General features: G+C 41.7%; 2 protein-coding genes across 2 annotated transcripts; both read right to left on the reverse strand.

The window, feature by feature from the left end:
* Positions 1 to 592: 592 nt before the first annotated feature.
* On the reverse strand, positions 593 to 19198 carry mxd1 (MAX dimerization protein 1; the record flags this gene model as incomplete). Its single annotated transcript, XM_083903284.1, has 6 exons — positions 19082 to 19198; positions 18284 to 18383; positions 9691 to 9720; positions 2701 to 2815; positions 2344 to 2506; positions 593 to 789 (listed from the first exon to the last, which is right to left on the reverse strand). Exons 1-6 carry the CDS (start codon positions 19146 to 19148, stop codon positions 593 to 595), a joined length of 672 nt encoding a protein of 223 aa, XP_083759410.1. The 5' UTR covers positions 19149 to 19198.
* A 1711-nt stretch (positions 19199 to 20909) lies between these two features.
* On the reverse strand, positions 20910 to 24185 carry snrnp27 (small nuclear ribonucleoprotein 27 (U4/U6.U5)). Its single transcript, XM_083902685.1, has 6 exons — positions 24004 to 24185; positions 22614 to 22746; positions 22272 to 22369; positions 22082 to 22161; positions 21531 to 21595; positions 20910 to 21217 (listed from the first exon to the last, which is right to left on the reverse strand). The coding sequence occupies exons 1-6, from the start codon at positions 24038 to 24040 to the stop codon at positions 21163 to 21165; spliced, it is 468 nt and encodes a 155-aa protein (XP_083758811.1). The 5' UTR covers positions 24041 to 24185; the 3' UTR covers positions 20910 to 21162.

Genomic DNA, 24185 nt, shown 5'->3' on the forward strand with positions numbered 1-24185 from the left:
TGGTCGACTGGTGAGCACATCATGTCAGTGTCACACCTCAGAGAGAACTCTGTCTCACTGGACAACGAGGAGTGACGAAGGGGTGTGTGGGTGTGTGTGTGTGTGTGTTCATGTATGCACGCGTGTGTGTGTGAAGTGATGGTGGATCTGGTTAAGTTCTTCCTATGGCTCTTGAGGCATAGATAAAGAGGCAGTGGGATATTGTGTGGTAACATTCTCTGGCTGAAAGTTGTGGTTCTGACAGATGGAAGGGTGGGGTGTGGGGGGGGGGGGGGGTGGAGTGTCTTTTAAATCCCACTCATTTGATTGGTGCCGAGCAGAGTGAGTAACACCCTAAAGACTGACCGCTGATGATGGACTAAATATGGGCCGGTGTATCGAGGGGAGCTGCAGTCCGAATGGAAGCCTCTTTGGGACAGGGAGTCCGCAGCCGCCTGGCTAGAGAGGCGTTGGACATGGTCAGTCCTAGTGGCAAAGGAGGCAGGGACGGAAGAAGGGTGAGGATCTCCGGGAGTTGCGACTCCATCTTGGGAACGGGATAGGCTGAGGGGAGGACAGTGGGTATAGGTGCTGGTTCAGTGACCAGTGCTGTTTATAGGCTGCAGGCCAGCTGCTTGGCCGTCTCCTGAGTGTCCTGCAGGCGCAGCAGGCTGGCGCTGGAGTAGCCCTCGTCGCTACAGCTGCTGCGCAGGCTGCCGCGCTCGTCTCCCGAGTCACTCACGCTGCTGGTGCTCCACTCCAGGTCACCCAGCAGGTAGTCCGTGCCCTCCACGTCCACGTCCAGGTCTTCTGTTGGGACACAACAATGCGGTGGTTAGAACGAGAGATGATACTGTAACACATCAGTAAATGCTTTCTCATGTTCCAGTCAGCCCTGGTCTCAGGACCACTCTTTTTGAAGGTCTTGGATTAGGACATATTTTAACTTGGTCATGTCTAAGGGCGCTTTCACACCACTAGTTGGATTATTTGATCCGCACCAGGCAATACAATTGTTATTATGTAACATATGACTCCAGTGTGGTCCGCTTTCACACCAGCAAACGAACCAAAATTGGCCCGATTGACGTTTCATCAATGTGTTTATATCTTCTGGTAGAAAAGCGCCAATTTTGACTCACTATGGAGCAACACGTTCACACATTGCTACTTGCTCTGATCTTCGTTTATTACATTCTCTGTATTGGCCATTTTTGGCAAAATATCCGATTTGAGAATGAGTCGCGGCTGCGTCTGGAGAACAATCTGCTGATGCACTGGAGTCGGCGAAGACGTATATCGCGTCATTTCAGGCAGAGGAGACGCACTATTTTCATGAATGTGGTCGTGCTAACTATGAGACGAAGATTGCTCCAACGACCTACAAGGTAGGCTATGTCCATGGCATTTGCTGCAGAATATGGTTTGGACTTTGCTTTAGAATTTATTTATAAAATATGTTCCAATAGTCAAAACACTGATTATTATTCCGTTGATCGACTCATCTATGAAGTGATGACTCGTTTCAGCTCTACATGTATCACTGCTATATTTCTTTATGGTTCATTATTCACAAAATAGGACCTGTATTTATTATTCTACACAGGAGTAAATACTTCAGGCAATAATTAGAATATGAGAAAATTATACATATTCAACAAATAAATACAACTTTGTCATTTGACAAATCTCTGTAAATGGCTTCAATAAATCATTGTGGAATACAATTTCCTGTTAACGGCGCCCCAACGATGGCCTTTTCGTTTACATTTTACTTTGGATTTTGTGAAGGGCAGACGATAATAGGAAGATGAATAGCTCCGAGTTTTCCTTGAGCTTCTCAGCACACTGTAACATTAATCACAATCCCTGAATAACAATTAAGTAAGTTTCAAAAAAGCTGTATCGATAACCTGTCATTAGTGACAGGCTGTGGAAATGAGAGATTTGCGTGTTTGATACCAACATCAGGGAACTCAAGTACCTACTGGAACCAGTCTGATATAGTCTTTTAACTCAATCACACTTGTCTGTTCTGTCTTTTCCTTGTTTTATCTTAAAATAAAACAGGTTTATGACGAGTGAAAAAGTGTATTATTGACATTCACTCCCAGGTCAAATGACTAAGAGCTTTTATTGGCATTGGTTTTGATCAGCATTTGTGGTAACGCATGTCATCTTTTTAGCAGCTTCACCTGGATTTAAAAATCCATGGGTATACCTGCTAATTTAAGTGTGAAAAATGCGATATTCTGGTCACACTCCTGGACTTTGACCAGGAATGGCATATCAGCTCGTCCCTAGTGGGAAAGATTTCATAATTTCATTTGAGATTTGAGCATATTCTGTTTGTGTCCTGCTCACCCTGGTCAGAGTCCGACTTCTCGGAAGACGACAGAGTGGAACCGGTGCTGTCCATGCGGGTCCTCTCCACCCCCAGCTGCTCCAGACGCCTCCTCAGGTGTCTCTGCTCTCGTTGTAGCTGCTCTAAAGCGTGCTGAGCCTTTTTGTCGCTCTCCTCCAACCTCTGCACGTAGGAAGAGAAGAGAGGAAACGATGTCCATAACACTGCTCTTTCTCCGTGTGTGTGTATGTGTTGACACAGTCAGTTTATCTATAATGTTTCAATCACTGCAACAAAGAGTGATAATGCACTTTTTTTTTTCCCACCACAGCGGTCAACACACTGCCCTCCTCATTCGATGAGAGCTTCACACGCACCTTGATGTGATCTCTGGCCTTCATCAGCAAGCTGAGCGTGGTGTGCCTGTTAGCATCTGGTCCCAAAGGAACAAGGGATTTCAGTCTCTCTAAACACAGCCGTAGATGTGCCCGTCTGCACAGAGAGAGAGGGAAACACAGACAGAAGTCAGTCAAAACTTCACTATTTACCCCCCATTTCATTCTTTAATGTTCAAGCTCAAGTTAAAACACACACACACACAAGTAACCCCACCAAAATCACGACCCACTTTTTGCTTTTCTGCGCAACTACAAAATCTTCAACATGGACCAGAGATTCTGATATATGTGGTGTAAGTACAATTGTACAATCCAGCTGATTTATTTATTATTAAGGCTGGTGAATGTTTAGTGCACATTAAAATAAAACAAATTCATAAATGAGTGCTTTTATCAGTCCTGCAGGGGAAATCCCTTCTCTGCATTTAACCCATCCACTACTAGAAACCTTCCTAGAATTAGGAGCAGCACCCGGGCAGCTATGGGGGTTTGGTACCTTGCTCAGGGGTCCTTTTTTGACCTGCTGTGGACTCTTGTTTTAATCATGAAAAAAGCATCAAATCGAGTAATTGCTTCAGGTCTATATTGTTGCTTTACTTAAATATAATTTAGATTTATTATACATCATAGCATAGCATAGCATAGCATAGCATAGCATAACATGATCAAAGCCAAGTATCTTTTGACATGTGCGCATGGGCTCTTAAAATGATCTATATGCTATCTTTATAATTCTTTATATCTTTATCTATCTTTATAATTATGATTAGAGTGTAACAGGCGATTAAGCAAGGAGCAGAACATATCAATCTTTGGTAACTGTCGATTCAAGTTACAAGCATATACTTTATATGAGATATGAGTGTATTAAGTGCCATTTAATTCACTCTGCAAAGAGGAGCGAGGGTTTGGCAGAAGGTGTGTTTTTGTGTGTCACATTTTACTATGCCTAGTTTGAGCACAGCTCCAGGCGTAGTAGTTGTGGGTCGTTTACTTGGATGAGTAAATAAATGATCCATCGACCACAATCGTGAACGGAATGCGACGCAAATTACTGCTTCGCGTCCGTTGTGAACATGCAATAAATTTACAGCTTGAAAGAAACTTCCGCCGACGCGTCACATAAGGTGACTTAGGTTCTCATTGCAGCGCCGCCAGCTTCTCAAGGTGTGAGCGTATGAGCCGTTAAGCAATCACTTCACACCCAGAGTAAAATGTTACTGCAACCAGATGAAGTTTAGTATTAAAAGACTGGTTATGCAAAATACTATACATTTAAATATGCTTTAATCTTTTAAGTATTTTCCTTGGTATCAGTATCAAGATTACAATTCTAGTATCATGATACGTCTATAAAGAAGAAAACAGAAATATCACATGGGACTGACTCATGAACAGGAACATGAAGAAAGCAAAAACAACAACAACAAAACGTTTAAATGTCAACAAAGCATTTGTGTTTTTTCATGTGTTTTATGGCCCTTTTGCAAATACTGGAGCGAATCAACAGACTTAAGGTTAAGAAGCGGTGAGTAAACAGTAAAAGGCTACATGTAGGAGGTCTCTGACAAGCGGACTGGGTTCCGGATCAGAAGCTACCGTTTACGGACTCTGAGCTATATCCATGAATCATGCTCTGTAAATCGTCATGTGACACCACTCGAGCCAATCAAATCAGAGAAATCTAGACAGTACAGAGATTTAAAGATGTTTAGTTATTAAAAAAAGACGTAAAAGGTTAATTTAATTGATCAAAGGTACTAGATTAATTTACCCTTTTAAAAGTATTTGTTAAAATTAAGCACTTTAGTTAAAGATTCAGTCCTGTTTAATGTTTTAAGTAAAAAAGCATTTTAATCAATTTAATTACAGTGCTCATTTTGCCTTCAAAATGAATACTTTTCTTAGTTTTAAAGTCAAACCTGGACCTCTTGGAATATTGAATCACTACCTCGGCTTTATGTGAGCAATACCCACTCGGCTTTATGTCGATTTCTACACGCAGGAAGTCAGCATTGTAACATAACGTTGCTACAGAAGTGTGGTGATATACTCGCATCATCAGTGACACACACACACAACCACCCACACACACACACACACACACACACACACACACACACACAAACCTCTCATCTCCAATCCATTTCCTCGTGTATCGCATTCAGCCGCTCTAAGCTGGCAGTATTGGCAGTTGGTAAGGTCTAGTGGGCGTTAGTGACCACCTGACCTCGCTGTTACACAACACACACCTCCAGTTCCAGCTTTGGCAGAGTGTGTGTGTGTGTGTCTGTGTGTGACTCTGTGGGTATGTGGCTGAGTGGGTGGGTGTACGTCAGCCTCTTCCTGACAGCAAGCTTTTTAAAATGTTATTTTAATAGTTGATGCTGCTGCTGCTTCTGCTGCTGCTGCTTCTGCTGCTTCTGCTGCTGCTGCTGCTGCTGCTAGTTATCCTGATGTGAGCGTAACTTTGTGTATTCAAAGTCGAGCTGATTTGAATGTGGCCAGGGGACACACGCACAAATAATATTCTTACCCCCTTGGCCTTTTACAGTTCACACACACACTTAAGCACACAGACACACACACAGTAGTATTTAGGTGAAACTAGGAGCCGGTTCCTCAGCTGACTCAGTCTAAAGGGCACGCGGCAGACTGTTCTTGCATAACATGGACATTGTTCTGACATAATGAGGGATCAGCTGCAGCAACAGCGCTGGATGTTTGCTAAACACTGACGAAGAGCAGCAGACTCGTGAAACAGAACAGGTGTCTGACTAAGACAAAACACTGCAGGCGTGGCAGCGCCGCCACTGTGCTATTTCAGCAGCAGGTTATTCTGGTGCAGTGTGTCAATAGGTGAGTATGTACTGTAGCTTGGGCGTGGAAGGGTTACAAGTGTCACGGTAAAACCACGTTAGAGTTCCCGGCGGTGAATGTTGCAGTATAAGTTTTAAGTGCCACGGTGTGGAAAACCTGCAGCACACGCCACGGCCACGCCTGCAGTATCGCGTAGCACGTTTGCTATGTAGTGAAGACACGGCAGAGGGAGGACGTGAGAGGAGATGCCCGTGGGACATTTTTCCGCAGGGTACTTGTGCGGGTCTTGAATGAAGAGTTTTAGAGTGCTGCACAAAAGCATTTCAAAATATATAATATATATCGAGCGAAATCCAAATCGAAGCTCAGGTGTGTATAAGATTTAAATTCAACATTACGAACATATTTTAGCAATACCCATTAACCCATACCCACTAACCCACAATACCCATAACCCTAATTTTGGTCCCTATCAGCGCGGTCATAGTCCGCAGGTTTGGGAGTGAGTGTACCTGTTCGCACCTGAAACAAGTCAAACTGTTTTAGTAAAACCACCGACACCTGGGATGGTTCTTTGTAGTCTGGTTTCACCTGTCACTAAAAACTACAATCAGCAGGTCACTGGAGGCCGTTCAGCTGCAGCGTACAGAAAAACGTGTTGCCTGCCGCAACGAAGCAATTTAAACCTGCACGTGTTAGTTGCAGCCATTTACTCCAATGTAACAAAAGAGGAATGGATTTGGAGCTTGATGTGTGTGTGTGAGAAACAAATAAAACTGCAGCGTTTGTTCTCAGATGGTGACACAAACGCCCTGTGGCGGCGACTGGTTTATTTTCGTCACATAACTTAAGGCTTACTCGCACTAAAATGTGTGTATATTCTTGAAATATTTCAACTGTGTGTGTCAACTGGGTGAATTCCAATTCCTTGCTTAACCCTCAATCTTAACCCTCAATCTCAAAAATGTGCGCTCCCTCTAGTGCAAGTGCTGTCCCCATTCTGGGCTGTATCGCCCTCAATATTGAGATTTTCCGAGACCACCCTTGGGAGCAAGGGCTACCCAGAATGCATTGCGTGTTTTCACATGAGAAAGATGGCGTCGAAAGCAGCGAAACGAGTGCGATACAAATTAAGTATTTTCTTTGTTAATAGAGATATAAAAATGATGAAAACCATTGTATTATCTTAGTTTAGGCCCATATTATGGATTACTGACGTCATTGTTGCGTAACATTTATTTTTATAAATGTCAATAGCCGGCCGGTGCGCACACGTGTTCGTTCGCTATCGTTAACCCTTCAATAAGCCGTGGTGTGTGGTAACTGTCAGCTGAATATGTCCGTGGTTGTGGTATTTGTATGAGTATCATCTTATAACTGACTGACAACCTAATAACTTGACTGAAATAAAATAATAAAATCGAGTCAGACGATCTAGTTGTGAATCAGCTGATTCTGACTGAACTAGTCATATAGTTGATTGCGTTCAAGAGCTTTTTTAGTAATAAAATGCAACAGCACATATTTGGCCGTTTATTTTATGACATTTTAGAGGAAACGGCCGTCATTAAAAAATAAATGAATCACCTCAGTTACAGGGTCATTTAATCTGGTAGTGAATGCCAATTAAACACATTTCCACTTGTCATAAACCTGGACTAAACAGGTTTTTCTACCGGTGGGAATGGGGCATAATAGTGTGGTCACTGCATCCAACAAATTTGAAGTTCTTTTCATCCTGGTGCACCGTAAACATTTGTGAGCCTGCTCACCGTGTGCCTCCATTAAAAAATAAAGAATTCACATGTGCAAGAGACATATGATTTGTCTAATGTCAAGCAGCGAACGCCCTCTGACCTCTAGCAGTATCTGCCCAAGGCTAGCTGGGGAAAAATGTGCATTTGTGCTTTGTAGATGGAAACATGCACATGTGTCTGTGCATAAAGACAGACAGGAGACTGTATGTGAATCTGACAGTGTGATAACCTCAAGCTGAAATATCACAGTATTGATCACGACAGCTCTACTTATATCACCTACGGTCATCACACCACTGAAAACACAGCTGACTGACCGCTGTCACCAACCCAAAGGGTGAAGGGTTGCGTTACTCAACGGCGCTGCACTCAAACAGAGCGGTGTCTGCTCTGTTTCTGATTGTCGTCAAATTAAAAGACCTCACATACCAAAGGCAAAGTATGCCAGAACATTTTACTTTACCTTATAAACTGGCTATCAGCCCATCTTGGGTTTTACACTACTCTCCGAGTGCACCTGCTCACACTGAAGTAAACTAACTCTGCAAAAACCCTCACTCTCAACCTCTGACCTCGCTGGGTGGAATTGCGTGCACAAAAAAAAAGGGTGTGGTGGCAGCTGGAGTCGTGTTACGTAGACACACACAAACACACACACACACACACACACACTCTAAACTGTGTGTTTTATGAGAGCCAATGAGGACTGGAGCTACAAAGCTAAAGCAAAAATAAGGAAGCAGGAGAGGAGGTGCAGGGTGTGGCAGTAATTTACTGTCTGCCTTTCTCATTTAAAATAAACTTTCTCAAGATTAACATAACAGTTAGTTATAATTTTAACATACACACACCTCAGTGCCATACATTATTCAGACTGTCCACTAAGCAGGGTTTGTATGTGCAGAAAATGTTTGTTTAAGGGTTGATGCACTTCAGGCAAGGGCCTTACTTTACAGAGGCTGCTATCTTACACTGCTATTTTTCTACAGCAGCCCAAACAGACCAAAGCAGCAATTTAAAGAAGTGGAGGCTTGTTTCACAAACTTAAAAGAACCACATGCAAATCTGTATCTATAGGAACCCCAAGAGCCGATAATGTACTTTTTTTTATGTACACACTGGACCTTTAAAATGACAGACTGAGAAAGTCTTGAAAAACACATAATTTCAAATATATGAACATGGCTCCTACAGCTTTAAACAAGTTAGATTTTATTTTTTCAATGCCGTGTTTTGAACACTTCTTCAAAATGATGTCTTGCACACAATGGCTCATACTCAGTCTGGTAAACCGACTGCTACATCTGGATATGTCACATTCAGCGTGTACCGTCTTGGAACATTTCATCAAAATCATAAAATTCAACTTCCGTTTACGATTCATTTGATTAATGGTTTCAATTACTTTTAAGACTTTTTAAGGATGCCGTTGTAGACACACGAGTTCTAATTAATCGAGTTCATTGTGTTAAAAAAAAGTTTGTGAAACCCGATCAGCTCAGCTAAAGTGGCAAAGGGCAAACTGAGCCACCTGATACAACAATGATGCCACATTTGTCTCATTAGTTTCACAGGATGGTAAGAGGCCAGTGGTTCTTTTGGCACCACTGAGACGAGAGCTTTATTACACGGGACATGAATACACTTCTGAAAGTGTATTATGTCCTTTCAGTTTGCACATAATGTGGATCATAAAAATGATTCAGCCTGCACACTTTGATACAGGTCCTAGGTCAATCAAATATTGCCATAACCATGACTGACGCATAGCACATTACTCCATTTACTGCTGGTTTTCCATGTCTGACACTGTAGTTCTATCAGAGCAACAGGACAATGATTCCATTCACTAACTAATTCCTCAATCACTCATATTTGTTGCTTTTATCATCAGATATGATACAGAAAGACAAGCACCCTAAACATCTGGGTCACCAGCTCGTTCCACTATTTTAAACCTCAAATACGGACTCTTCTAAGAAGATATTTTTTGATGGTTTTCAGCTTAAGACTTGGTCACAGAAGCAGTTTCAGTTAGAGTCAGGTTTCTGGTGTATTGGGCAGTTTTAGATTTTCTCCATATAGAATAAAATGTAGAATGTGGAATCTTCCTTAAACATGAATTCCTCCTGAATACTAAAAATCAGACTAATCACGTTTCTCATCATATTCCATTTAATTTTAATATAGGGTAAAAATGACCATCTATTGTCATCCATCACACCCAATTCTTAATCATGTGATATATATATGTATATATATGAATAGTTTCCATTGAAAACCACATGATTTATAGACACTTCCATGGCAACAGTGGGGGAGGGCTTCTGTGGTGTGAGCTGGCTGGATGAACAACACACACACATGCACACACACACACAGTTTTACATACCTGTTCTTTTCCATTTCGTTGTGCGTAGACCTGCGGAATAAAAAACAAATCTCATATGAGAAAATGACAGCACACACATAATTAAGACATGACTGACTGAACAGGGTTAGATTCTCTCTCTCTGTGTGTGTGTGTGTGTCATCACTGCAGACCGGGGCCTTGCAGCAGGAGAGGCAGGTGGAGATAGAGAGAGAGAGAGAAGTCTGTGTGGGAGTTCATGAGCACTCAGAATAAATGACAAAATAAGATTCTGATGAAAAAAAGTGTTTTTTTTCCCCCAATGCCTGAGGCTTGTTCTGTAGAGAAAAAGAAAGGTTTTTGAAAGAGCACACACGGATACACGAGGAGGCCAGCAGTAAACATAGTAACAGTAACCACCAACGATAGGGTAGACGGGACTATGCTCCTTCATGTTGCCTGATTAGCACTGAGCAAGGTGGGGGTGGGGGCACAGTGCTGAAGGAAGGAACGCTACTGTGGTGTTTCACAGCGGAAAAAAACAAAATGGTGAAGTAAAAAAAAAAAAAAAAAACCCTGCTGGCTCCATTTTTTAATGAAAACACCAGGGCTACATTTTAGCCTGGACCAGAGACTGTATACAAGAATTGGATTCAGTTTTGCAAAGGGAATCCCAGGAAGTAGGATGGAAGTAGCAGCCACCACAGGGTGATTCTGCTGGCTGCGAAAAGAACTGGGTTTGAATGGAAGTGGATGTGAAAATTAACCTACTCGTCCACTCAGGCATTAATGGCGTCAATTGCTAATTACAGGTCTTCTTCAACAGCACATGATGATAGCTTGTATCATACAATAGGAGCCTGGTTGCAGGTGACGTATGTGGATTTCTGGTTTCTGGCAAAAAGCTCTGTTAAAACACTTTTTACACAATTTCAATTTAACGTCATTATCAGTCTAAGAAACAAAGCCTTGATTTCACAGTTGTTGTGTCTTGTTAGTTATACTCTCTGAAACAGATCTGCAGAAGACAGAATGAGCTTCCTGGTTTCGCCCTGCATGTGAATGCCCAGTGTACCTGAATGGTCATGTATCTGCTTTTAGACGCATTATTGAGGATGCATTTATTCTGCTGAAATGGAGCTGAAATACTGATCTGGACTAACTATTTATGTGCATTATAGCAAAATTTGACAATATTTATTGTAAATTTCACACAAATATCCTTCATTCTCTCACCAAAGAAATAAACCAGGTATTATCTGAAATGAAAGGTAATAAAAAGGTAATTTTAAGCATGTTATAAAGATCATAAACAGTAGACGGTGTATCGTCACTACAAATGTCAAAAGAACACTGTTCATGAGCCCAGAGAATATAATTATATCCCCATATAATCTTGTATATCAGGATAAAGCCTAAAAATATTTTCATATTAATATTTATATAGCCCAGCCTTACCTTTAAGAGTTACATATATATTGATTTATATCATGATATCAATGAATAGTGAATGATATTAAAAACAAGTATATTGTGATGTTTTACCATATTGCCCAGTCATAGTGTGGACAGTATGTAGCCTGAGAGTTAGGAGTGTGCAAGTGATAAGCTAGGGGTCAGTGTCAAAACAGTACACTCACACACAGAGGAGGAGGGAAAGATGGGGTCAAGTGTAGCTTTAAGGAGGAATGCACTGGTCTGACCCAGGTGAACAAACGCTAAATGGGTAGCCGGGTGGTACAGCTGAGTTAAAGAGTGGTTGAAAGCAAAGCAGAAGAACCCCCACTGTATTCCTCTTCTGAATTCTCCTCTACCTTCACCTAACCCACCCGATCCTCCCACCCCACGTCCTAAAATAACCCATGCACCTTCAGCTCTGCTTAGTCCAAGACTGTCACCACCCCGTGACCAACCTGCACACACAGACAGATGAAAACTCACTGTGTTCGATCAATCGGTTTTGTCGTGTGTGCATGACGTATTGAGGTGTTGGGTTTAAAATTAGGTTTAGGTTAGGGTCAGGTATTTAGATTGTGTAAGATGCAAAAAAATGCCAATGAGTTTGTGTGTGTGTGTGTGTGTCACTGTAGGGGTATCATCTTTTTTCAGCTCGTCTCTTAGGATGTTCTCTCTTTCTCTCTCTTTCACTTGGCCCATTCCAGCCAGTGTGCATTCCAGTGCAGGGCAGACAGCCACTGGTGACATAACAGCACTGGAAAGGAAACGATCCCACTTGTTCAGGCTGGATTTCAGGCTGTGGGACACCTGCCACCACCCACCTCAAGGTCTAGTCTGATTATCCTCTGCGCCTGTGCTACCTAACACAGTGAACAACCACGATTATTACTGTACTGCCACAAGCTAAACAAATTTCAACATTTGCTAAACATTAGCATTACCTGCTAACATTTTGACACCACTGTTGTCAATCTGGCTGAAGGAGGCTGCACCAGTCAGGCTGTCAATACAGTCGATCATCCATCCATCCATTTTCTACCGCTTTATCCTCCACACGAGGGTGCTGTGCCAATCTCAGCCGACATAGGGTGCAATAGGGGCACGCCCTGGACAGCTTGTCAGTCCATCGCAGGGCCACATATAGAAACAAACAACCATTCACTTTCACACCTACAGTCAATTTAGACCTAACCCTAACCCTGGGGCTCAAACCCGGGTCTTCTTGCTACAGAGGCAAGAGTGCTAACCACTACACCAACCGTGGGGCCTACAGTCAAACATGAAGCACCTTTTTAATATCATATTTATTCACCGAAGAGTTACCTTTGTTCATTAAACAAGCACCAGCCAAAACACAACAGTCACTCCCTAACTAATTTCTTCTCCAACTTCCTGCATGCATCGAGATACTGATGAGATTAACCCTTTAGCTCCCGAAATTTGGTATCAAATGACAACACTTTAGATATTATGTTCTGCAGCGGAAGTTCAGTCGATAACACAAAGGTACTGAGGTTCAATACAGAGCCCTACTGATTACTTTTGAGATTATTCACTGTGCGCTATGTGGAGTAATGTATGGGTTCTCTAATCCCCTATCAGTTATTTACATTGGAGTCCTGGTCCATCAATGCGATCAGTGACTGCATCATTTACTCTTGATGACATTATCTCATACACAGTGTGTTTACATGTGGAGGATAAAGTGGTAGAAAATGGATGGGTGGATAAAAGTTGACTTTCGCTTTAAAAGGGGGTTACCAAGTACAATACAGTTGAGTTGTCTTCTCCTTCTGCTAAACTCCTCCTCTCCTGCTAACCTAAGCAGGAGGAACTGGAAGTGAGAGCTCAAATGTCTGAATCAGACACATAGTACATAGCCTGTATAATGTCCAACTGATCCCATGTGTTAATAGAGTCAGTGACTGTGCAAAAGATTCAACGTGAGCTCATGGACATGTCGATGATGTTTCTATCATTCATTGTGCAAAGCCTTCTTGCATTCATGTCCTGCTGCATGCTCTACCTAGAATCATTATCATCTAAATTCAATGGAGCATATCCATTATAACTGTGTATAAGCTGGTTAAGTGCAAGTTAGTTTGGAACAGTAAACCCTGATCTGGCCTGTGTTTCCACCACTCAGCGTGTTGGTCAGATGTCAATAGCTGCATAAGAACAGCAAATACAGATAGCGTAACAGGATCCAACTGTCACATAGTGTAGTCAGCCAACGAATTCAATGAGAAACAAGAGTACAACAAGGTAAACACTAAGGGTGTCACAATCTCGATTGTAAATCAAATATCGTTTGAAACCATGTCACGATCTCGACCTTCGAAAGCAAACATAGAGTCTCGTATTTAACCACGGCCCCAGTGCGGCTGTGCCAGAGGGGAAACAACACTGTTGTGGATGTAGCCATTGTAGCTAAACTGGAGCTGCCAACTAGTAACCATGGCAACTACGGATTAGGGTGACACATTGATCAACCTCAAACCTCCTCCTGCTTCTCTGAAATCACCGGTGTGGATTGTGGAAATATTTTGCGTTGAGTTTGGTTTACAACATCCGTGTGTTACCACGGTGTGTAAGTTACGTTATGCATGTGTATCAAAGCACCGGACATAACTACGAAAACAAGGCAACCACCCCGTCCTCATTTGGAGCAAACCATAACTTGCACTGAAGCGATAACTAGTGATAAAGCTGAGAACCCTGGATTTAAACATTTGATTAACATAATGAAACCATGCTACAAAATGCCAAGTAGGTCACATCTTACTACAAAGTTGTTTACGTCCATGTATGATAATGTCAAGGAAGACGTTATTGGAGGTTAATGCAGATTAAGTGGCCTTGAAAACAGATGGCTGGATCTTCTGAGCAACACACAACCAAACGACTCTATATGACTTCTCTTCATTTTCAGTTAGTTTGGAATTGACTGGTTATTATTACATTGATATCGTTGATGACAATAAGGCCTTAATTTAGAACATTGAAAACAAATGGTGGACATTATATCACTCATGACACCATGGAGACGATCAAATTTTAAATTAAAACAATAATCCTAAGAACCCTAGATTAAATTAGACAAGTCTAAAATCGCAGACCGATCTGAACTGAACCACATGGTGGATGTGGGGCTTTAGACAGAATGCTGTTGTGTGTTCCATGCGTAAAAAGGCAACTTTGTACATTCCCAAGATCTGCTTCTCCAAACACTGTCCAGAGCTCAAGTGAGAAATTCTATGGGCTTTGTCTTCTGCTCACATTATTCTTTCATTAACCGTTCCCATGTGAAGCCTTGCTCTACCGTCTCCAGGTCCACCGCATTAGACCGACTACATTTGCCTTTGCCTATAGGGATGGGGGTTGGGGCGGATGGCTACAAGTCTTCATCTATGTAATGGAGGAGCTGGTGTTCTCCACTGCCTGGCCAGCCAAGAGTGGGAATGGAGCATGAAAGACACGCAAGGGTGGAGGAGGTGTGGAGGGAGCGCTAAAGCAAGAAGGAGAGCAATGCATATATGAGGGGAAGGGTGGAGTCCCTTCTACCAACACACATACACATACACATACACATTCACACACCAGAAACATGGTGACAACCCTCCCCCACTACTCACACACCCATCCTTGGGAAGGGAAAACAACAGGAACTGGATGTGCTTGAACATACTGGGTTGAATGTCTTCAAATACATACAAGACGGACTGACCTACATTTCTGTTAAGTCTCAACAGCAAAAGAAATAAAACACTTATCTTGACCGATCAATTAATGATCTACTCTCCTTTGGTAGAATTCAACCCCACCTCCCCTAGAGGCAAATTCATTCAGTCACTGTGCTGCTCTGCCTATTAATGATCAAGACCTAGCATCACAGCAGACCACATCAAATCATCTGATCTCTACATAGACCATTATGGCTCTGCTGCTCTTAAATAGTGATGAGTAATGGCTGATAAAGTGTTTGGGGCAGATGGGGAGTTACTGCAGCTTAACCTGACCTTGTAGTTAAACAGAAATAAACGGTTAAGTAAATGTTGGTGAGCTTCAGTTTTTTCGGACCGTAAACAAGGACAAACCTGCAGCCGCTTGTTGTCGGCTTGGAAAAGAAAAAAAACAACATTTTCTTCATTCGCATGTCTAAATATGTCATGCCATGCGAGCATGTGAGGACACAAGCTGGAGGTTCAGCACTCGACATCCTACTTCTTTTAGGCTAAATCCAATTCCCTTTCAAAAACACACATTTTGATCTTAACGCCTATACGGCCACATTTCCCCAACATTTGAGAGCCACAGAACTGCAAAGATTTAAAAATGCCGCAGACTACATATTGTTTGAAAACTAAAGGGGGCTCCATTTTGGGTTGGATGGCCAAAACTTGTGTATAATGGACTTTGACAGCCCCAGGCACAACCCAAACTGAAACAAGTTAGTTAAGGGCGTTTTCCTGTGAATTAATGTAAACAGCTTTTCTCCGGAGCCTCAGCCTCTACCCATTTGCAACAGTTGTATACATCTTCAAGCAGAACCGCCATTTTCAAGTCACATCAAATGTTTGAGCAACAGCAGAAAATAACTGAGGGACTGTAAACCACCTTTTGTTTAGAAAAAAATATAGTCTCTGCAGAGGGACGATGGGGCTCTGGACTAGGGGTTAACTCTGCTCATTACATTCTGAAAAACTGTTCAGACCAAATGAGAAACTGAAACAACTATAACTATTAACCAAAAATGAAAATATTTGTCAAGACAGTGAGAAAAATGTATGCATACCGTGCATATAAGTGACACTACAAAGGCATGTCTGAACGTAATGACTGTTTAGTACTTCAGTCTTGTAACTCTAGATCTGAGAGCAATAAGGCTGATACACATTGGATGCATAAACATATTTCTGTGCCCATTTACATTCTCCATTACGCATGTGCTCTATACATAGGGTACCAAGCTTGGCATCGAGCCATGTAGGAGGCAGTTCAGGTCAGGACACTCTCCGAACTGGTTTGTACATGAGATTGGAACATAATGCAAATCTTTACTGCTTAACAACTATGCGAAAAAAGCAAAGACAAGCCCACCATAATAGGAGAAGAACATGCCGTGATAATAGCTCAAAAGGGGATAATGAAACAGGTTAATGCAGGTTGATGTGATGTGAGGTTATGACAGATCAAAGACGTAAATCATGTGTGAGGCGAAGGAGGTGAAGGAACATACTTGTCAACGATGCAAAAAAAAGAGTACACAACATGAGGCATTTTCAAATGTATAGCAGGCCTGTGACGTGTACATGGATATAGATGTACACTGGGTTATCCAAGGTGAGGCCATATATTAACCTGTTTACAATCCTACACTATAAGGTCCCAGAGGACAGCCTGTGATAAGCTGGAGGGTTGATAGTGGCAGCCACTGTATTTACATGCAAGTTAAAAGTCCAATTTTAGTTGGACTAAGACAATAATCCAGTTTTCTTAATGTCTTAATGTCATGTAAACTACTATCAACTAAAATCAAGCCAGTCTTAGTCGGACTGACATACCGCTTGCGTTCTATCTTGATCGCAAAGGACGAATAAAAACAAATGAATAGTCGTCATCAGAGGATTTCCCGATCATGTCTCTGGCTTGTCCTTCCCTTACCTCTGTTGCATAGCAACAGCTCTGCAATTGGATATTATTGTTTAGGTCAAAAACATGATATTTAAATGTTGCCTTGTTGAAACCTGGTGCTTTAACATACAAGTGTATTCCTCTGGTGTTGGTCTTATTTGTTTGATCGCTTTTAAAAAACAACAACATTTGTCATCTGTAAGCAATGAATGAATCCTGGGATAGTGCGACCTTAAATGCATCCACAATTGGAGCTTTCCTTGCTCGGGAACACAAATACATATGTTTCAGCTGCATTTAAATGAGCCTTCAAAATGGGACTGTCTAGTTAAGCCTCAATGAGTGCATCACATCATTACTGTCATTACATTCATGCCGTCATTCTACTCTTCTATCACTTTCCAGAGGTTGTCTACTGGGCCATCTTGACTGGGGAGGCCATTAAAGTTCACTGAACTACCCGTAATATTCATGAGACCAGTTTGAGAGGAGTTTTACTTTGGGATATGGAGCACTCACATATCATAAAATAGTAAACTGTTAATAACAGATTGATGTTCATATATTTAAACCAATACATGTAAGTATTATGGGGCCAATGTATGCCAAGCAAACTTTCCCAACACCATCACACCACAACCAGCAGCTTGGACTATTGACAAAAGGCAGATTGGCTCTGTGAATTTGTGGCAATGTCATCACTATCTGACTACCATCTGCAGCCTGCTGATATCCAAATTAAGCAGAGCACAGATGTATTGTTTTGGTTTCATTTTGAGTAAAAACTCAAAGGCTCAGTCTGCCATTTGCTGCAGTCAGTTAAACTATAAAGAAAAAACAACAAGGAGTCTACACATGCCCAAGGAGATTTTAAGAATAGTTAAAAATTCAGGATAAATTCTCCATTTGAAAAATTAGATGAGGGTTATTAGCAGAGAACTGGCTAAATCCAATGTTATTATTTGCAAAAGCAAATGGTGTGCAGATTACACAGTGTGGTCTGTGACCCAGCCGGTTTTAGACTGTCCTCTAAATACCTTAACTAGGTTATGCATACAGTATGTGCAGTATGTTGACACAATTCCTATCATATCAGCCTTTATTTGCTTTACTATCTCTGAGCATGGGCAGTAAAAACTCTAAAATTTGATAGCCAAAAACCAAAAGCTCCCAAAGAAAACAGAGTTTTTGACTAAAAAATATCTTCCTTTAGCCAGGAAGAGAATGTCTTTATATTTTTAAGTATGAATAGTATGAGCAAAACATTTGGATTCACATCAGTTTTCCTGTGATCTGCATAGGCATGACATTTCAAAAATGAAATGAAGAATTTTGTGCAGCTGGCCCCACACATCCAAAAGAATCTGGCTCACAAATCCAATGACATGCTATAATTCTGATGTGGATAATAAATACCAATATGGGAACAATGGATTCATCCTGCTGCATTCTGTGGGGACAGACTTGAAGTGGGGATATGATGGGCAGCATGTTGAGCTGAAGTGTGTATTTTTGTGGCCACAAGGAGCAGGATAGCATTTACCTGCTACTTGTATTTTTCTTGCTTTTGCTTTTCCTTTTCAAGCTTTCCCTCTCTCGACTGCTGATGAAAGGTGGCATGGAGGCATAGCCGTGCTCTGCTTCTGCAAGAAAACAACAAACACAGTGGTCACATGGGCTGCTATCTGGCACTGCAAAATATACTGTTACAGCACCACAGTGAAAAGGAGCCTAGTTGGGTATAGAAAGACTGCAAAATGTGCCACATTTGATCTCATTTTAGTAATTTGGTAAACATGTCTTTCACTGAAGCGCAGGCATGCATTGAATGGATTTCCTGCAGTCCAGGCACTGTATTTTCTCCCCCTCAGCCTGCACAATGATGTCATCTTGAACTGGAATAAACCCCAGTAGTGAACCACAACATAAGGAAAGGAGGGGCCACCATAAAATCTACCTCCCTGCACATTAAACTGCATCTGCCACATGTATGCATTCACTCTTTTACGACATAAAACGTGCAAAAGTACATACACATGCATGACAGTACAAACATGTCAAAATATATTATATTAGGCACATGATTAAAATCGGCTGTATTGTGAAAAATCACACAACACGTATGTATACTACAGTCTAACAACTGAAAGTGAACATAAAGGGCATATATTCTGGATTGACAGTCAGGGGAATATGTAGAGGCTCATTTCGGATGGTGTCGCTGCAATTTTTCACACACACACACACACACACACACACACACACACACACACACACACACACGTAAAAATACACATAGAGAGAAAAACAGACCATGCTAAACAATGCAATTACACTTTACCTCGTTCCCTACGTTCAAGGTACTCGGCTGCTTCGATCAACATCTGCACCATTCCGATCGCCGCCATTTTCAATAATACTGATATTATAACAATACGACGAGGGATTCCGTGGCTGTACACAACCTGCCTCAGGTCCCAGCGACTGGCTTTGGCTCTCCTTGTCAAACTCAGCTCAGAGCCTCGCTGCTGCTCGGTGTGCTAACCGATTGCTTTAAAAGGCGAGGTGTAGAATGTTAGTTGAGTTTTACTTGTGCAGCGTGACACACTACAGGCTGTTTAAAAGTTAAATGCCTTGAATGCAGCACCAGTCACTGAGGAAAAAGAAGAAAAAGGTCTCCTGTTAGCCGAGGATAATACTAACGGTTCTGCTGCAGTTGTGGTTGCTTTGCTGCCTTTAAAAATGCTACTTGTTGGCTGAATATTGTGCGTCTTAATAGTTATTGGCAGCTCTTCAAAAATACAAATAAAAAGCTTGTTGACGACAACAAAATAGAGCCTTGCTTGGTAGATGAAAAAAAAAGAAGAAGAAGAATATTGAGTTCTCTTTGGGGAAAATAAGTTGGCTAATGTTAGCAAGCTGTCAGAATAGCGACGGAAAGGCGCTGTGTAGCTTGTTTGTGTCGTGTAAAGAGTGAGCCAGGCGACAGACGAGGACGCTGTTGTCTTTTTGAGTTGTCACAGCCTTGAAATGGAGAAAAAAAAACAAAAAAAACAAGCTAGCTTGTCCTAAAGTTCAGCTCGACGATGTCATGCAACCTCAGCGGCCCGGGGGCGGCTATGTGGCTGGCTAGTTTTGTGCTGGTTTATCGCTAATAACGCGTGATATGTCTGGCTGGAGGTGCAGACAGCGGCTGGCATCAGCTGAGGAACAGTGTTTGTCAAACTGCCTCCAAAAATACAGGCTTGTTGATGTGGATGACAGCTAATTGCTGGACTTCACCACAAAGCTCCCGTGTGCCGTGATGTGATTGGATATTGGACATGACAACTCGGGCTGCTATTGGAGCTTAAAGCTGTCGATCAACAACGGGGGTGTGACATGACTGCCACTGTGCGCCGTCGCCGGCCATTTTGGTTCTAGTTCGCATCCGCTTATGCACACGTCGACGAACCACAATGGACTCAGTTTCTGCGGTCAACCCTCGCGTACTGTGATTGGCTGGTTTCCCATAATCTCGTCACTCATTGGCTGCAATGCCCACGAGTTGGACTTGCTTCTGGCAGAGGACACGCCCATCTACCATGCTGTTTCAGGGTGTACGCCGGTGATTGGCTCGCGTCGTGTTGTTTGTCTTCGTTCCTCGTCAAGGATTGGCCAGTTTCACATGATCGCGTGTTATTGGTCTCTCGGTAAAGCACGTGTCCGCGCATGAGCATTACCTCCGGAACCACGATAGCATTAGCAGCGGAAAATCATGATAGAGACCCGTTTTTAAATGACATGGAAACGGTGTCAATCAAAGCTGGATCTTCACTGATGCGTAATTCTACTAAAACAAAACCACCGTGGTGTTTAATTACAGAAAACATCAAACTAAATTAATTTTGACTTTACATACATACATGCCTTTGCACAGCAGCCATTTTGATAGGTCATACCAGGTAAACCACATGTGTAAATGACCAAATTGATGAATGAGTCACATTCAGCTGCGTCAGGGTACAAAAACAGAGCCTTTATTATTGATGTGATCAGTAACACTTGTGCTCCTCCGACTAAGATATTATAGAATGGCTGTTGTGCAAAGTGAGCCTGTTGCACTGACTGAGATTACACTCACACATTATATACACAAACATTTCAACTTCACAACTGCGACGCCATTTTTAAAAGCCTTTATTTCAAATAAAACACCACCTACTTCAACAACACAAAGCTCCAGAAACTGCAGTCTCCTTTCAACACTCGGTTGTGGCTAACTGCAACTTCCATTATTTACATTTATGTGTTTTACTTGTCAAAGGGTATATACAGAATTGCTGCATGCCACAAAACAAGTTAGAAATAAACAGGGAATAACAATATCATCCGCAGTGAAGGAGAACAAAGGTGATTATCTTCAATGAGCTGCAAACACTGTCACGCGATGAAGTCCAGCGGTCTGTTGAACCCTCCTTTTCTGTTCATGTACTGCCTATAAAAAATAAATATTAGGAGAAAACATTACATCACTGTTACCCTCGCAACACTTGCAGATGACATCATCAGACACCAATGGGAGAGCGCGGATCTCTGCACAGAAACACCTGCAGAGGTGATTGGTTAGAATAACAGTGGTTGATGCCGAGAGTGCTCGCTGTGAGGGGGCTGAAAATGTGGTTGCAACTTTGCAACCAGGCCAACTACTAGGATTCAGATAATACATTGTAAAGAAAAAAGGCAGAAAAGGAGGCTTATGAAACCCCATGACTGTACTATCAAAATCAATGTTTCTGTTGTCGACATACCTGTATTTTCTCTTCATGGACACATTGATCGCGTATGCATTCACCGATCCATCAGTTTTCTTACCCTGTTTGAAAACAACATAAATGTTTCACATATACAACAAAATGGACACCAGTTTCATAATTTACATTATATATTGACATTATTAGGAAATTATTACATTGTGCCATTTTATTTATGGAACAAAAATGAAACCTTAAGTGCACCGTGAATCACAGCAAACACACCTCTAGAAAAAGGGTCCCACTTACATTAAAAATATGATGCAATGAATGTTTCATTTACTCATATTACAATATGTAAAAAAAACATAACTCAATGTCTAATATGCATTTAATAATCCTGAACTTTTATCCAATGTATCTGCATTTCTCACACTTGCTTTTGGAAAGTCAGTGGAAACAATATTTTATGTAACAGTTTCACAGAAACAGACAAAGACGCAGTGAGTACCTCTCTTCACTTCAGATGGAGAATGCAATAAACTTCATCTAAACTAAACTGCACCGCCTTGTGGCTGCAGCACACAAGGACACACTTGGATTCTGACCTTGGTGGTATCAAAGGAACCAAATCCCATTGTTTTCATCATCTCAATTTCCTCTTCCGTTTTGCCCTGCATGTCCTCCTCTGTAAAATAAAGAGACACTCAGTTTTGACAAAAAAAACCACATGTTTTACATAAAGCTGAAAAGCCTGATTTATGTGAAGGTGGAACATCAGCTTATTCATTATTATACCTGAAATCTGAATGGACTTTCCCGGCTTGGCCTCTTTACCGCCATCTTTTGATCTCCCAGGAGATTGAGAGGAGGAGCGATGACGTCTTCCAGGAGACCTGCAGGAGGAACACACAGATGGCTGCAGGAAGGGTTATCACAACTAATGCGAGCAGATACATCTGCAGCTGAAGTGATAAATGTTGCCCAGGACCCATGAATGCTCTGTACACCATTTAAAGACTTCTGTGAAAGGAAAACGTCTTTTTTTGGGGGGAAATAATCAATTACATTATTTTTTGTCAAAAACCTGAGAAGACAAGCAGCGATGACGAGCACTGTCCAGGAGTTTTAAAAACTCACCTTGAACGCCTCCTGTGAGGAGACCGTGAGCGACTTCTGCGCCTGTCTCTGTCCCGATCCCGAGAACGAGAGCGTTCTCTCTCCCTTCGTCTTCGCTCACGATCCCGTGATGCTGAGCGGGAACGTCGTCTCTCTGCAGAAAAAAGGACAGCAACATAATAAATCCCCCAAACTACTTTCTTTTACTGTTAGGTGACTGGCAGAGAGAAACATGGTCTGAAACTATAATAATACTTTGTTCATGCATATAATTAGAAGTCATGATAAAAAGATTTTTAAGACAAGCCTCCCATCTCAACCAATGTCCCTTCAAAAAGCTTTATATTTGTGATTTACTGTCCCACTTGTTTTACAGTTAAAGGGTTTCTGTTCAGGACACCATGGACTCAAGACCTGGAAACTCACTCTCATTGATAATAACATAGCTGCCAAAGACAGAAGGAAAAACTGATTTTAGCTAAGACTCACCTGATGAAGTTGTAAGATATGATGACTATCTGTTTGTGGATTTTCTCACAATAGCTAAAAATCTGTGCTATTTTTTGCAAAACCCTCTCATTGCACGTACATACAAGAAAGACGCACTGGACAAAACAAGACATGAGACATTTTGAGGTTTGGGAAACACCACTCAACATTTACCAACATTTTATGGCCCAAACAACTTGAAAAATTATAATCTAAAATTCTAATTGTAAATAATTATATAAAGAAATAGTCATTAGTTGCTAATCTACACTTGAGTTATGTGTCTGTTGTTGACATGTGGATATTTAGGATAGGTGTCCTTCATATCAATGGAGACAAGGCCGTTTCAGAACCTTCACTACTGGCTTCCAGTTGCAGCTTGTACTTGGTGTGGAACTATAGTTACGGAAAGTGTCCATTTCTGCCACAGAGAGAGAACTAAGTGTATCCCAAAACTGATCACTGCATTTGCACCAATGATCAAGGGAACTTCATTCAGAGCACAGTCACAATCAGAGATGACGAACAAATACAACGTGCTAGAATGTCAATGTATATGCTGTACGTCAAGTGGGAAATTCATTCATCTGTGGGTGTCACGACGAATTGAGTTCAATGCGTAGAGGGGAACCCGTTTGAATAGGGCACGAGTGTTTATTCACCAACAACTCAAAATAAATCTAACACAAACGCTAACTGAAACACTATGTAGCATGCTGCTAGTCAAATTCATACGACATATATTAAACGAATGCCACATGTAAATGTTAAAAATCAGTGAACGAAGAAATTTGACTGCATTCACGCCTAATTAAATCTACATTCGGTTATTTATTTTCATGTATCTACGGAAATAACGCAATGGCTAGCTAAACCAACGATGGTGTTACGTTAGCCACATTAGCTATTGTAGGATTTTTACCTCGTCTTGGCGGACTTCGGCTCCTGCTCCGGCCCATGTTGCTGGCGGGGCAGATGTTACGCTCGTAGATACACGAAAGAAAGAGGGAAAAATAGATAATAAGTGTTAACGAACTTCAGAATATCTCCGTTTGATCGACGGCAGAATTTACTACACAGCGATGTTGTCTTTTGTGGATGATG

The sequence above is a fragment of the Microchirus variegatus genome, assembly GCF_963457635.1.
Source record: "Microchirus variegatus genome assembly, chromosome: 16".
NCBI lineage: Eukaryota > Metazoa > Chordata > Actinopteri > Pleuronectiformes > Soleidae > Microchirus > Microchirus variegatus.